The 14160-nt window shown below is 36.2% G+C and overlaps 1 protein-coding gene across 5 annotated transcripts in view; it reads left to right on the top strand.

Annotated features, from left to right (window-relative positions):
- The window catches only part of CLEC16A (C-type lectin domain containing 16A), an 82260-nt gene extending 68141 nt beyond the window's left edge, over positions 1 to 14119 (top strand). For 3 of the 5 annotated variants that reach the window (XM_074918868.1, XM_074918866.1, XM_074918867.1), the window contains one exon: positions 8528 to 14119. In XM_074918868.1, the coding sequence (XP_074774969.1) occupies positions 8528 to 8862 (335 nt within the window). In that variant the 3' untranslated portion in view covers positions 8863 to 14119. Of the gene's footprint in view, positions 1 to 4200; positions 4325 to 8527 lie in introns of all 5 variants that reach the window. The other 2 variants (XM_074918865.1, XM_074918869.1) reach the window with 2 other exon arrangements.
- Positions 14120 to 14160: the final 41 nt, after the last annotated feature.

Genomic DNA, 14160 nt, shown 5'->3' with positions numbered 1-14160 from the left:
ACTGGTAATGAAAAAAAAATGGAAATTATTTTTGTTGCTGTAAGCAACATACTAATTCACAGAAATATCAAGCACGACTATTCTACATATTTCAAAATGAGGTCTTTCAAGTACATATAATCTGATTTGTATGAAAAGCTGGGTAGATCCAGAGCACATAGTTACTCACCTAGCATGCAGAGATAGTGCTTTGCTGAAGAATAATCATAGACTGTAGTTAACAAAATTAAAATGTACTTACACAGTATGTTGGCGTTTGTATAATATAAAATTCTGTTTATTTTTCCTGCAATTTAAAAACCCCAATTACAAACTGCTCATTGATTATTTAAAAAAAAAAATATACAACCAAAAAACCCCCAAACTCCACCACCCCCCAAAAAAAACCCACAAAAACAAATAAACAAAACCTCAAACGAACAAAAAACAGAGAAAAGTTTGTTTTAGTTTGGTTGGTGGGTTTTTTTTTAGATGCCTGGTTTCAGTCTGCAGTCTGGACTCTACCAGTTAGGTTGTGTGAACTGTCCACGCTTAATGTATGACTTTTACTGTGGTTTAATCATAAAGTATGTTCAAAATGCCACGTGTCATGCAGGAAACCAGTCTTTAGGTGGGTTTTGTTTTTTTGCATGGAATCTAGGCACACTGATGCAGAGGCTTTAGCTAATCTATTTGTGAGGATACAATTCTGTGCCCTACTGCTATAAGCATAGTAACCTACAGCAAAGTCATGGAAATGAATGTGAGAATCTGCATCACCTACATCAGTCCCAAGTCAGCAGCTTGCATTAACCTGCAGCAGGGATGACTTTTGAGCTCAACTCCTGGATTTTGTTTACTTGGAAAGCTGTAACAAAGACGAAGACAGTGACTGTATGTGCATGAGCAGGTAGTTCAGTGCAGTAGGACAGTGACAGTGAGTTGGTACTGAGGTGGTTATGTATAATCTGCATGTGGCCTAGGGATTTTGCTGTGGACCATATTTAGGTTGACTTTTAGGACCAAGCATCCCTGCCATGTATGTGATTGTCTGAAGGACCAGTTATTAGTTCAGGTGTATGTTGCTATTAATATTTGACATGTATATGGTGCATAGTTGCAGCATATCTTATAGTTAGGCTTTCTTGTGAAAGAAGCTCATTAATGCACAGAAAGTGTTCCTAAAATCAGACTAAAACAGTAAGTGTGCATAATTCTTCAGAGCTGCTCTATTGGTCTGAACCAAACTGCTAATATAGTTGCAGCCAATAATGAAGAAGTAATGTTTTAAATAGTTATAGCTGAGTGTGTCTGAAGGTCCTTAGAATAGACTAGAGAAGATTCCAAAATCCTTGGAGCTGGGTCTTTGGTGGGTGGGGACGTGGAGAGCATTTTCTCCAACCCAGGGACCTGCTTTGACTCTTTTTGCTAATCTTCAGGGTCAGATCAATACTATTGTCTATTCCTGGGAACAGTGTTTCTGCATTAATTGATTTGACCAGTTTACTGCAAGTTTATAAGGAGTGTTCTCATGAATGTTCTCCCTTTTATAGTATTTGTACATAATTGTGATCTATACTGGAAACTGTTGCCAGGAATATGACTGTGAAAGAGATTATCTGTTTGGTATGTCCAGATAGCTGTTCTGTAGGCTTCTGCATGAACAGAAGTATACTGCTGAAATAAGCGGTACTGTCTTGACCACTGTCTGTGTTATATCAGGTCTTACTGACCACTCAGCTGAGTTACAAGAAACAATTGTTGGTATTCACCCACTTCAGTGTAAAGCAGTGTGATTTTTCCCTTAACCCGTTGAGAACAATTGAAACTAAACTGCCTTACTCTGCTGTGAAGCAGAAGGGGAGGCTTGCATAATGTGAAGTAGCTCCTTCAAGGAGGAAGTAACAAGTAGCTGATGAACAGCAAGAAGCTACCAAGATCTGTTTTATGCCCCAAGGTAGCACTTGGATGCTGCCACCATCTGTCACATTTGAATCTCCCTTCTCATTTCCCATTCCATTTTAAACACACTCACGTGAGCACACATACGTGCTCTCTGTTCCTCCCTCCCCCATTCTCTTGTTTGTTCTGGCAACTGCTCAGGTTGTTGGCCATGAAGAATATACTAGGTTGCTCAGGAACTTCAGTCAGGAAGGCCAGACAAGATAAAGGGGAAATGGTGTATGTGAACTTAAAGGAAACTACCTTCCCTAGGAGCAACATCTTAAACTGTGTCAGCTGTTTCTACTGTAAGCTTGTGATTATAGTGTCCTAAGCTGCTGTCTGTTGACAGATTTAAACTGTTTAGAATTTGATATATTTGAGATGGTATTTGTAATCATTCCAGAGTTGTGTCAGGAAATAAGATTTGGAACATTCATGCCAATTTTTGCATGAAACAGTGATAGACGAGAATAAAATACAGACAAATTGCATAATTGTTAGTTACAATAATGGTTAAATAGTAAAAGAGCTTTCAAAAAATGTATCAAAAGAAAAAAATTAATTTGGTGTTTTGTAAAAATACTGTACTTGCTATTACTCCTGTCTGCATCTAACAATCATACAGTATCTTAATGTGAGAAGTTAACTGAACTTACATATAATCACATGACTGCTGTGCATGTTTCAGTCATTATAAGAGAACAATAGTTGCTTTGTCATGAGTAAAATAAACTCTTATTCCTGAGTTTGTCAACTATCCTACCTAATAACTGCCACAGTACTTCATGGCACAGATATTTTAAAGCCTAGCAGCTCCCCCAGTTGCAGTATTTGGGGATTAAGTTTAGCCCTTTACAAGATCGCCATCCCTTAAAACTGAAAAAGTAGTCATCCTTTAAAGAACGCAGAATCCCTAACAAGACAAAAAAAGGTTCTACAATTTCGGCTATCAGGTTGGGTTTTTTCCTTTGTATTGACATGATTTTTTTTTTTTAATTAACATGTCTGTCTGAAGTGTTGCTATGCATAAGATAAAAATGTTCTCTTGCTAGGCAGATTTTAATCACCAAGCTTCTGAGCTTAGAATACAGTCTCTTCTTGGCTACAGTTGTTGGAACTGTGCGCTTCTTTAAAGTGCTTATTTTTATATAGGCCAATGATTAAGATAAAGAATCTCTCTTACTGTAAGTTAGCAGTCTTCCAGAATTATGTATGTGTAATGTAATCTATGCTGTATTTTATCACTTTTTGAGTTGTCTTAAGCTTTAAGATGCAGTTGGCTTTGATACTTAAGAAAATGTTTACATCTGAGCAATGGATATTGAGGACTTCAGAAGGCATTGATCCTCTATGCCACTTATGCTGTATTTCACACTTCTGGCAGATATTGATGGTAAAGGTCTAAATATAAGTACAAAGAGCTGTCCCTTGTTGCAGAGAATATATTGGATTCCAATCTGTAAAATAAAATTTATGTATTCCAAGGGGAAGATGATTAATTGAACACGGAGAGTCTCTAAGAGCAGTGCCTGCCATCTTACTGAAACCATCCCTGTCTCTTCCCTCTATAACCAGTAATGTAATTGTGGTTCGATCTCTTCTGTGCTATGATGCTAGTAATTTTCTAACTAGGTGAGGAAGTACTTTTGTTTCTAGAAAGTTTCAAGAAAAGAAACTTTCTATGCACTAAGCATCATCATCTGAACTGCTGCTATCTTTTAAAACATTCTGTTTGACTTTGTTATAAACCGAATCTAATACTTCAGTTTCATATCATAGAATAGTAGGGCTGAATGGTCTGAAGTATTGTCAACTGCACAGCAGTGCACTTCTTATGTTTTTATGGCCAGTGGAAATCAGAATAATTCTGTCTCACCAGAATTTGTGATAACTTCTCTCAAGATTTCTAAAGCATGTGAGTAGATGATAACGCATATAAATATCTGCCAGTCCCTCCTCGGTGTAAGTGCTGTTGGTATTGCTAGACGTAGCCCAAACTGTATTATGAACATTTCCAGATAAGTAAGCAAAAAACTTAATTCAGTTAAACGTGCTTGTTTCTCAAGAATGAATACTTCCAGCTTCAGAAGTATTTCCAAACTTATAAGACTCTTGGTGTGGTGTAAAATTGTATTCAAGATACCAGCAGTTACGGATGTGTCCTTGTCACTTATTCTTGTTGCTACTCTAACATTTATCCTTTGTCTTCATTCCAGTTTCCCTTCCTTGTTTCATTGTTAAAGCCTTCGTATGATATATCGCTGTGTTTTCCTCTAGTAAGGTCTGGCAGGAAAGGACGTCGGCGGGTGTTTAGTCTGTCGGAGGCTGACAGTCACGGTGGACACTGGGTTTAGGTCTTCGAGCAGCAGCTGCAACAGAAACTCGCGCAATATCAATTCAGGCAGGTTCCTCCATAAGCTTTGAAAAGCCCGTAACAGTTAATAGAACATATGTTGTTTCCATGCTGACAGCAATGACAGTGAGGTAGGAAACTGAAGAAAGCATCATAAATTTTTGTCTCTACTGTTTTTTGGGGGAGAATTGTAAAGCAATAATTAGCTATTTCTGAAAGCCTTATCTACAGTTTCTCCCATATTTCTTGGTTCTCTTGCCAAAGATGAAAATTCTGCTATCAAGCTTCCAGCTTCAAAGCAGCTATGTCTTCATTTGCACAGGGGCAGCCATGGCTGTAGTGGAATTTAGTAAGCACAGGCTCCTGAATGGACAGTAATGCAGGTACTTGGCTAGCAGCAAGAAACCTATTTATAACTCGAGTAAAATGGACAAGCACTCAGCACAAGACTGTCCTTGGACTGTGATGGCACAAACTAGCATTTCTGTGATTCTTGAACTCAGGCGGATGGCTTTATGGACTGTTAACTGCCTGAGGAGGGGAAGCAGAAGCAAAAACAGATGGAAGTATGCTTCAGGCTACCTTACTTATATAACCTGTTCTAACTTGTATCTAATTAATTTAATTTTTTTACTATCATGGCATGAAGATATTTTACTCTGTTAAAATTATATAAATGCCCTTTTTTCATCTTTATAGATATACTTTGCATCTTTTCACTTAATGTCCTGTTATTTATATTTTTGTTAATATTTCATGGTATGTTGCTGTACAGCTTAGGACACTTCTCTGTAGGTGATATTCATTCTTTCCTTTTCCTGTTCTTTTCTGTCTTCTTTCACTAATAATCATCCCTCACATAAGTTAATATAAGAGAATTTGAGTCATCTGGTTTGAATTTTTTTGCTATAGTAATAATCTTGGTAGCATTGTAGAAGTGCTGAAAAACATCTTAAATGTCCTGAAGCCACTGCAACCAGAGGGAGCTGCTAATACCCAAACACTTGCAAAATGACACCCTGTTTAATAACCTTGTTTTGTACTTAAATTTGGGGGTAGGTGGGGGATGTTTCTTAGAACTAAAAGTTAACAACAAAACTGTTTTAAGAAACTGACTTCAGTTTCTCTGGTTGCAGATTGGGTTTATATTTTTTGCCAGAACACTCTTACTTAAATACACGTGGGTTGGGGAGGGGGTAAATAGAAATGCTCTTTTCCCATATTAGATGATAACTTTGATATTTAATGGTAAAACATATCTTGCTGACTGGTGATTTTGTTCAGGTAAAAATGACAATTATTTTTGCTCTTTCTATCCAAAAGTCAAATTGGAAACAAGCGTTAGGAGTTTGGGGTTTTCTTGAAAGCCAGCTAGTATTTTTATGTGCAATATAGACAGAATTTCCAGATAATGGGTAGAGGACATATTCTCTAAACATACTGGGTGCCTGAAAACTTTTTTGAATGAAGAGCTTGGTACCCATCTGGATTTTAGAGACAGACATTCTTAGAGTAATCCTTTCTTGAGGTGGGGGTGTTTTTTTTGAGCTAAGTTGCATTTTTTTGCCAATTATTTATTCCAGACTTTAAGAATTCAGATCATACATAAATACATATTTATCTACCTGGATCCTTCTCTGAATTGAGTATGACTTCAAAAGACTTTGAAACTTTGAGCCTCAAAGATTTTCTTATTCGTAATTACTGTCCTGAAACCATGGATTCAGTTAACTGGGAGATGTTACATGTGAAAACCTTTTACATCAAGAGGGTTGCCTGATTTTTCATTGTAATGCCTCTTATATACCAAATTTTCATTCCAAGATGCTGGATCTCTGTATTCTATTTAGTTTCCCTTCTTCTGTGGTCTAGGATTGTTTTCCCTGTCCTTGTATCCAAAAGATACAGGAGATGATCATGCTTAAAAACTTACCTAGCACAAGCTTATAGTTGCAGTTTAGGTTACATAAATCTGTCACTGCTACCCTTAAATACAGTAAGAGAGTAACAGAAGTGAAGCTCTTGACAGTAACTAATGAAATACTGAAAGTAGAGAGACTTCTATCAATAGTAAATAAAAGTGGGAGGGAAGCATAGAAGAGCTATTGTTTTGTATTCTCTATAAATACTGCAGCAAAAATACTGGACAAAGTATGTTCTGCTTAACATTTTTTGATGTTTTTATCTTTTCTCTGAATGTTTTTTCAGACTTTTGGATAGAAAATTGGAACTTGTTGACTCCAGATACTTTTTTTTTTTTTATGGACACTTTTTTCAAATAGTTTCTTTTTCTTTGTGGCATTAAGAAGGGAGTCACTGTAGCATTAATTTAGATCCTACGTGGAAGGATTTGGGAACAATACAGAATAACAAAAGAATATGTCTGTCTGTCTCATGATTTCAGTAAACGAAAGTATTGAGAAAATCTATTAATATGTTGTTGGGAGAAGGGGAGGAGTGATTTAAGAAATGAACTGCAGAATCAGAAGTGAAATAGCAGAACTGCAATAGAAATGTGCTGGGTAAAACATTCCTGAGCAGAGTGCCATTGATTGATAATACTTCGTTTACCAGAATGTCCCAGGTTTCTGAATCCTGAATTTTGGTGAATATTCATACTATAATTAAGATAAATAATCTTGACAAAAAATGTTTTATATTCTTTCAAGATTTTATAAATTCAAAAAAGTAAAATCACCGCAATGACTCACTATTTTGTGCGTACTTAAATGTTAGTAACTATCTTGGAATTCAGAGAAATGAGACTTTATTTCAGTGGTTTTGGCAGTTCATTTTCTATGCAAGTCTTGCATCACTTCCTCTGTTATCAATGGCTACATTCTCACTAAAGCTTCTTGACAGATAAAAAGAAGAATCTGCAGTTACCTTGAATCTTTATTTTTCAGAAATAACCAGTGAGGTCCCTTTTATTTAAAAGGAGACTTTTGTGCAATCTATACATTTTGTTTTGATTAAAGCGAGAAGCTTTAGCCACCAATTCAGCAAAAAGTAAAATTGAGTGGTTTTCTGAAGTGAGAATACACTGCTATTGTGGGTTATTTTACCAAAAAGGTAAAAGCCAATAATCTTACTGTTATCCCACTGATACCTTACTGATATCCATTCCATTCTCAGCTTTCTTTTTCTTTTTTTTTTCCCCTTATGTTCATGCTTTTTGTTCTGTTACAGGATTAATTGGAATCATATTGAAACTGACATTTTTAAGGTCACTGTGTATTAAAAACAGAACCTAATTCTTAGCTTCTGTATTCACTACATTGCCTTGTAGTCTTTTCTGCAGATGCCTGTACACTTGAACACATGCTGTTTCTTACAACAGCTCTAAAAATGGTCTGTCTTGAAGCTGGATACCTGTTACTTTAATGGCATCTATTCCTCTAGTCTGAATAGAAAAAGAAAAAAACCCCCTAATTTTTCTGGGTTGCTCATATAAGGCTGTATTGCCTCATCCCCTTCATTCACTGTCCATCTGAGCCAAATGAGCAGTTTACTTGATAGCTAGCCAGGATTTTAAGGAGGAAGAGGACAGTACAAATAACTCTTAATGGTTGGGTTTTTTCCATTGTGTGGGAAGGTGTAGTAGCATAGCAGTTTCCCGCAGTATGTAATGCTGTTTTGTGTGTTGCGTGCTCCATGCTTAGGAGCATATAACACAAGCCTGTATAAAACCAGGCCTATTTTGCAGCACCTTTCAGTTAGAGGAAGCACATACTGTTCTTCCATATTTCTGTGTTCTGTGGTTGAGGTGTCACCAAAACGTGAATCTGGAGGATGAAAAGAGAGAATGAATTCCAAATTTTTGTAAGAAACAAGCTACCTCTTGGCAAAACTAGTTATACAGGGGTTCTTTTTTTATTTCTAAAGAGCTTCCTGGTATGGGGTGACTATTCATTTTAGTCTATACTAAATACTGGAGAAGCTTTCTTATTCTTCCCTTCAATTTCCTCTCTCTAGGAATATTTCAGATATTGCTGCATATTCTAATACTAAATATGTAAAATTTTCTGGTTCCTAATTTGAACAGATTCTCACTGGCATTTTGTCATGCTTTCATCATATTTTGCTTTATTTCTAATTACTAAAAAATGAATGTGTAAGCCCAGTGCTTCACAAAGCTGCATTTTCCACCCAATTATTCTTAAAAATTAATAAACGATAGTACATTGTTAGGCTTAATGTACATACAAACTTGAATATTGATTGTTTCTTGGTGGTTTTTTTTTTTATTAGATGACACTTCAGCTCCAGAGCAGCCTCAGATGACCATTTCTGGTCAGATGATGTTGACTGATGAAACTCTTTCAGCTGTTTCCAAGTCTAGCAAGAATGCTCTAAAAACCAGTGACATAGAAACAGCAAACCTGTCTCCTAGCCTGATTCCCGCGCAGCAGCCCACAATATCATTAATAACAGATGACAATACGGATGCACTAAGCGTGGAGTCGCTAACACTGGTGCCACCAGTTGATCCCCACAGCATTCGAACATTCAGCTGCATTCCTCAGTCCTCTTTGCCATCTGAAGTTTGCAAGGTAAAAGAGGTAGAGGAAGAACGTTGTGACTAAAGCCAACCTGAAGACTGGGATAAACCATGAAGCAAATACAACCAAATTCTTTGTTGTTTTTCCTTTGGGAATGGAGATACTTCCTGAAGCCGGAGAGGCCATCTGGTCCACAAGAAGAGGCCCACTGATGAAAGAGAATGTGGGCAGCTTTTAGAGTAAACATCAGATGCTCAGCATATTTAAACTGGAGAAGAAAAAAAAAAACCAACAAAACTTTTAAATCTGGACTGGTGTTTTCCTACCAATTTCTGTTATACAAGAACACAAAAGTATTTCAGAGCACCTACTTTCTATTATAGAGTTCCAGCTGCAGGAACTAAATTAATTGTAAAAGGTCTACAGTATTATAGCAAAGTGAAGAGATTTTTGGATACCTGGCTTCAGGATATTGTGTCATTACTTCTCTGAAACTGGAGACATACTATTAACTAGAAAAAAATATATATGGTAGTACAGAGATAACATTTCCATTTGAGACACAGTGTGGTTTTCAGTTTGGGTTTGGTGTTTGGTTTGGTTTTTGGTGGTTTGTTTTTTTTTTTTAAGTCCTGATGTCATTCATCTTTTGGAGGTCTGCATGGTAACAGCAGGCTTGCACACTTTCAGTGTTGTCTTCATAGGACTCCAGACTTAACTTAAATATTGTGTTTTCCATGTGTAATATTTATTTCAAGGTTTGATTCAAAGCAAAATACATATCAAACAATTTTTTAAAAGCTAAAAGCCTGAAATTTAATAACAAATGCTTATTGAAATTAACATAAGGGATTTTTGAGACTAGTCTTTGCTTGACCAGCTACAGAGGAATGTGAACTATTTTAAGAGATTGCTATAGCTTGTTTGCTTCTGTCAGTCAAATTGCTATACCTCTGAGGAATGATGATATCCTTTCTACTGAAGGACAACTTCTTGAAGCAGACAGAAGCAGTTTTACTTTCAAGAGGTTTTCTAAATTTTTCATGTAGGAAGAAGGTCACCCCATCTAATTGATAATTCCTTTGCAAGTCTGAAACTCAAAAGGAAAGGTATTGTGTAGTGTTTTTTCTATCTGGGATAGTGTCACAGTTAAACAACATTGCTACATAAAAGTAATTCTGAGTTTATGCTTGCCTTACTTTGCTTCCTAGATCCTGATACCAAGTTGACAGAAAGTAGTGGAAAAGTGTTGATTAAAGTTTGAAATGTTCTTTGGTGATTTGATATGTAATTTAACATTAATGGAATTTAAGATTTCTCATCAATTTCCATGTGTGTTAATTTAAATTAATAATAAAATGAGCAGATTGTCACTACTCGTCTGCTCATAACATTGAGTGCTTTCTGGCTCTCAAAGGTTGAAGACTGCTATTTACTTTACTTGGTATTGTGATTTCAGTCATCAGTGCAATCTGTTTCCTCGTTCTGTCTCTACTAATGTGGATTTCATATCAAGTAGGTGAATCTGAGAAGTTTTTACCTACAACCCAGTCTCTTATTGTACCTCTCCTGGTTGTCAGATGGAATACCCAAAATGATTTTAAATGTTATCGTTATATATGAGATTGACTAATCCACAAGTATAATTTGGCTCACTCTTTCCATCTTTTCTGTCATGTAATAACTTTGTAAAACATGTATACAAGGTATCTGCTATTGAACACCAGCAATTTTTTTTCTTCCCTTATTCACTTTTGCATGAAGTTTTGTTGATTTCTAGTTTCTGTAACTTCTGCATTCTGAGATTAGATGTCCTCAGCACTGTTGCGGATATGGGATGAGAATTTGGCATTGCTGAAGTAAGAGTCTACCTAAAAACTGATGCCTTACTTAATTAGAAAGCATTTTATGTTAACTGTTAACCTTAACTCTTGACCTAGATTACACAAAATGTCACTGTGCAGGCTGAGTTCCCATAAACAGAATTCATTTTAGACAGGAAAACCTTGATCTTTATTATCTAATTTAAAATTCAGTTCTAGCAAGATTAGGACCATGCACAAGGAGTCTTTTTGATGGGTATGCATAATCTCACCCTTGAGCCATACTGCACAAAAAATAGGACAAAGGAAAAAAAGCTAACTTTGTGTTTTTCATTGCCTTTGAGTGGCTTTTAAATCTCATGACCAGTTGCCTACTGAGAGCTTCACAGGAAATAACTGAGATAGATACTATTATTAGGAAAATAGAAGGCTAGGTCTGCTGTCTAGTCCACTGCTGGCAGAGCCTTGATGGTCAAGTGGTGTTAAGGTGGGATGCTTTTTAGCAGTTCTATCAAAAGCTCTCTGCAAAGATGGAATTATACTAGGAAAGCTCTGACTGCACCAGCTTTACCAATGTTGTGCTGTTATATAAATGCTACAACTGGTACAGATCAACCCAAATCTCTGAACGGTTATGCCACAGAAGCAATTGATTTTTGCCTTGTTTGCTTCTAATATTAAGGTATATGTGCATACAATTTGACTGTGCTTTATGCTGCATTAGGAGACTTCAGAACGTAAAAGCTCTGGAGATGCTGAACTAATCTGTCATCAGCAAACTTATCTCCGCAAGTATGGTGTTACACACCTACAATTCCTTGAAGAGTATCACATCTATCTCTCCCTTATCAGAAAAACTCAAGGGCTTGTTTCCTTATCCCCCTTTCACTGTAAAAAGGAAACTCAACCAAGAAAGTATTCATAGCACATCAGCCACAAATGTAATTTTTTTTTCTAAACAAAAGTTTATATGAGTCAGCATAACAGCGCTCTTTTTAATGAAATTCAAATGCTAAGTTGCAAATGAGAGCAGCAGCTGACCATTCAAAAGGCTCACTGTTTCAGTGTAATACTGCAAAGGGAGGTAGAATCACTCTAAAATAAATATAGCAGTGTTCCAGAGCAAAATGTCAAAATTTTGGTGAGATGCTAAATTCTCAGTGTTTGTAGAGGCATGGCCCGTTTTCAGCCATACTTTGTTAACATAAGCAGGTAAATTTTTTCTCATACTTTCCAAAAGTGAAGCCAAAGAAGACAAGGCATATTGAATGTTACTTTGCTATTTTATGGTCTATGTGTCTCATTTTCCCAAGAGGATATCTGCTTAACAAAAGAATTATGTGTTGCCTTCACTTGTTAGGTCTCCCTGCCTCTTGCTAGTTCCCTTTTGGTTTTGTCATCCAGTGTACAACAGTGGACAAGACTCAAGCTTTCCATTTGTGCAGAGAGCAATGGCAGCATACACTTGGTAAATTGGTAAAGAGCGGGAGGGAGAAAACATTAATGCCCAATTCTAATGTCTGCCTCACCATGGAATTAATGCTTGCAGTGGAAAACTTGTGTACAAAAATCAATTGTTTTGCAGAACTTCTTTGATATAGAAAGAAACCAAAGGTTAAGCTTCCTGCACTTTATTTTACAAACTGTGCAGATTAAACCAAATTCATTAGAAATGTGGTCACATATATTAATACTAAAAGCTGTATTTTGTTTGTGAATTCATGAATTATATACAATATAAGGACTGAATTCATTTGTATTCTCTACTGCTAATTCATGATAAACTAAAATTCTGATTTCTCTTCCTTAAATTAAGCTGAGCTTAAAAATAGAAGATACAAAATTACACCTGGTAAAGCAGCTCCTCATTGTTCTTCGCTTAACAATACAGTTGGAATTTTCCTTGAAATCACTTGGTGAGGAAAAATTGGGAGTATCTTCCAGAATTCATTTATTCTATTGCAGTTGCTATATGACAGGTATGTGAGATTTGAAAACTCTTCTTCCATACTGAGAATTTAAGATGTAAATCTAGTTTAGTATTCAGAGTTGTAAGTCAATGTCCAGCGATTCATATGAACCCTTTGCCCAGTAGAGACAATACAGGGGACAATAATGTTCCTTTGTGGATTTGAAGTATACTTGTAAAATTCTGTAGAATTTTAAAACTGATGGTTAAAATAGTTTGTTTATAGCAAAATCAGCAGTCTTTAGGATTGAAATTGTGATTATTTTTTTGCTTCCCTAATTAAGCAGCAAGACACAGGTGACTAATTTCCACATTTACTACAAGTGTCCTGAGATGGTTATTTTAAGCAATCTAGGAATTCAATAATTGCCTGGCAATTGAGTGTCATTTTACTTGTAGTAAATTAAAGTTAAAACTACTCTTGAAGACATAGGTAAGCTATCAGACAAGCAAGTCAAACTGTATATATAAATATGAAGCCACTTCACACAAAAGTAAACACTTTAATCACATAGTGCTGTCAGTGCTCTGGTGTAATCAGTCACTCTTTTTGCTGCACGTTATAGGTAAGTAACTGCAGAATAGCCTAATGAATAGTTTCACTAACCTGCATGTAGTACTCTTGAAAAAAAAAAAAAAAAAAACAAAACAACAAACCCACACACCACCATGCTAAACATTCTGATGTTGTCTTCACTAACCAGCTAAAGTTAAATAAGGAGTTGCTTCTAAAACAAGAAGCAGCTGCACAGGCAGCAGTCATCTAGGGAGCTAAGTGTGTTAGCCCTACGTTGAATCAAAGATTTGTGAAGAGACATCAGATGGGGGCATCAGTGAGATGTAGGTATTTTGCCTCAAAGATAATGAGTCTCCTTGATGAGTCTCCTACTTACTTTCAGGCAACCTGATGTTGTAAATATATATAAACATATATTTAGGCATCTAAATATATGTTGAAAATTCTCTTCCTAACTCTTACTGTCATTCTTCTTGAAAGAGTTTGGTATGTCACTGTTTAACCATCACTGGCCTACCTTAGGATATCACTAAACTGGGCATTGCACTTCTGTTATCTAGAAGTCTTTGGAGTGGTTCTCCTGTGCTTGCCTGCTCTGTTGCTCTGACCTTTCCCAACATTTGCAGCATGGATTTGAAACAAATATAATAATTCTTACTGTCTCCTATTGGTTTCTGGAAAGCAGATTGTGATCCAAGCAGGGCTTGCTAGGGTGAGATGTTTTTAGGGGATGGGAGGGGGGAAGTGCTTGGGGTATTTTCCTACTGCTCAGGATTTTTTGAGCAGCAACAAAGACATGGGAGATACTGTTCTAGACTGAGTCTCAAATAGAAGGTTCTTTCTTATGGAAACGTATTTTTATATTACATTTGTACAGAATTTTCCCTATTTTGATCTCCCAAAATTTTTAGATTTGTGCATTGCTCTGATTTGATTTCTTTTGCAAGGTGTTATAAAATATGTATTTTATGTTTATTATTATAAGTGTAAAGCTAAATTTTGCTTGTCTAATAAATGTGCACTATGGCCGTATCTGTTTTACTGTTTTGATAAATTGAATTAATTGGTTTTTA

This window comes from Athene noctua, chromosome 15 (assembly GCF_965140245.1).
Source record: "Athene noctua chromosome 15, bAthNoc1.hap1.1, whole genome shotgun sequence".
Taxonomy (NCBI): Eukaryota; Metazoa; Chordata; class Aves; order Strigiformes; family Strigidae; genus Athene; species Athene noctua.
The sequence above is the reverse complement of the archived record's forward strand: the minus strand, read 5'-3'. Positions and strand labels throughout refer to the sequence as shown.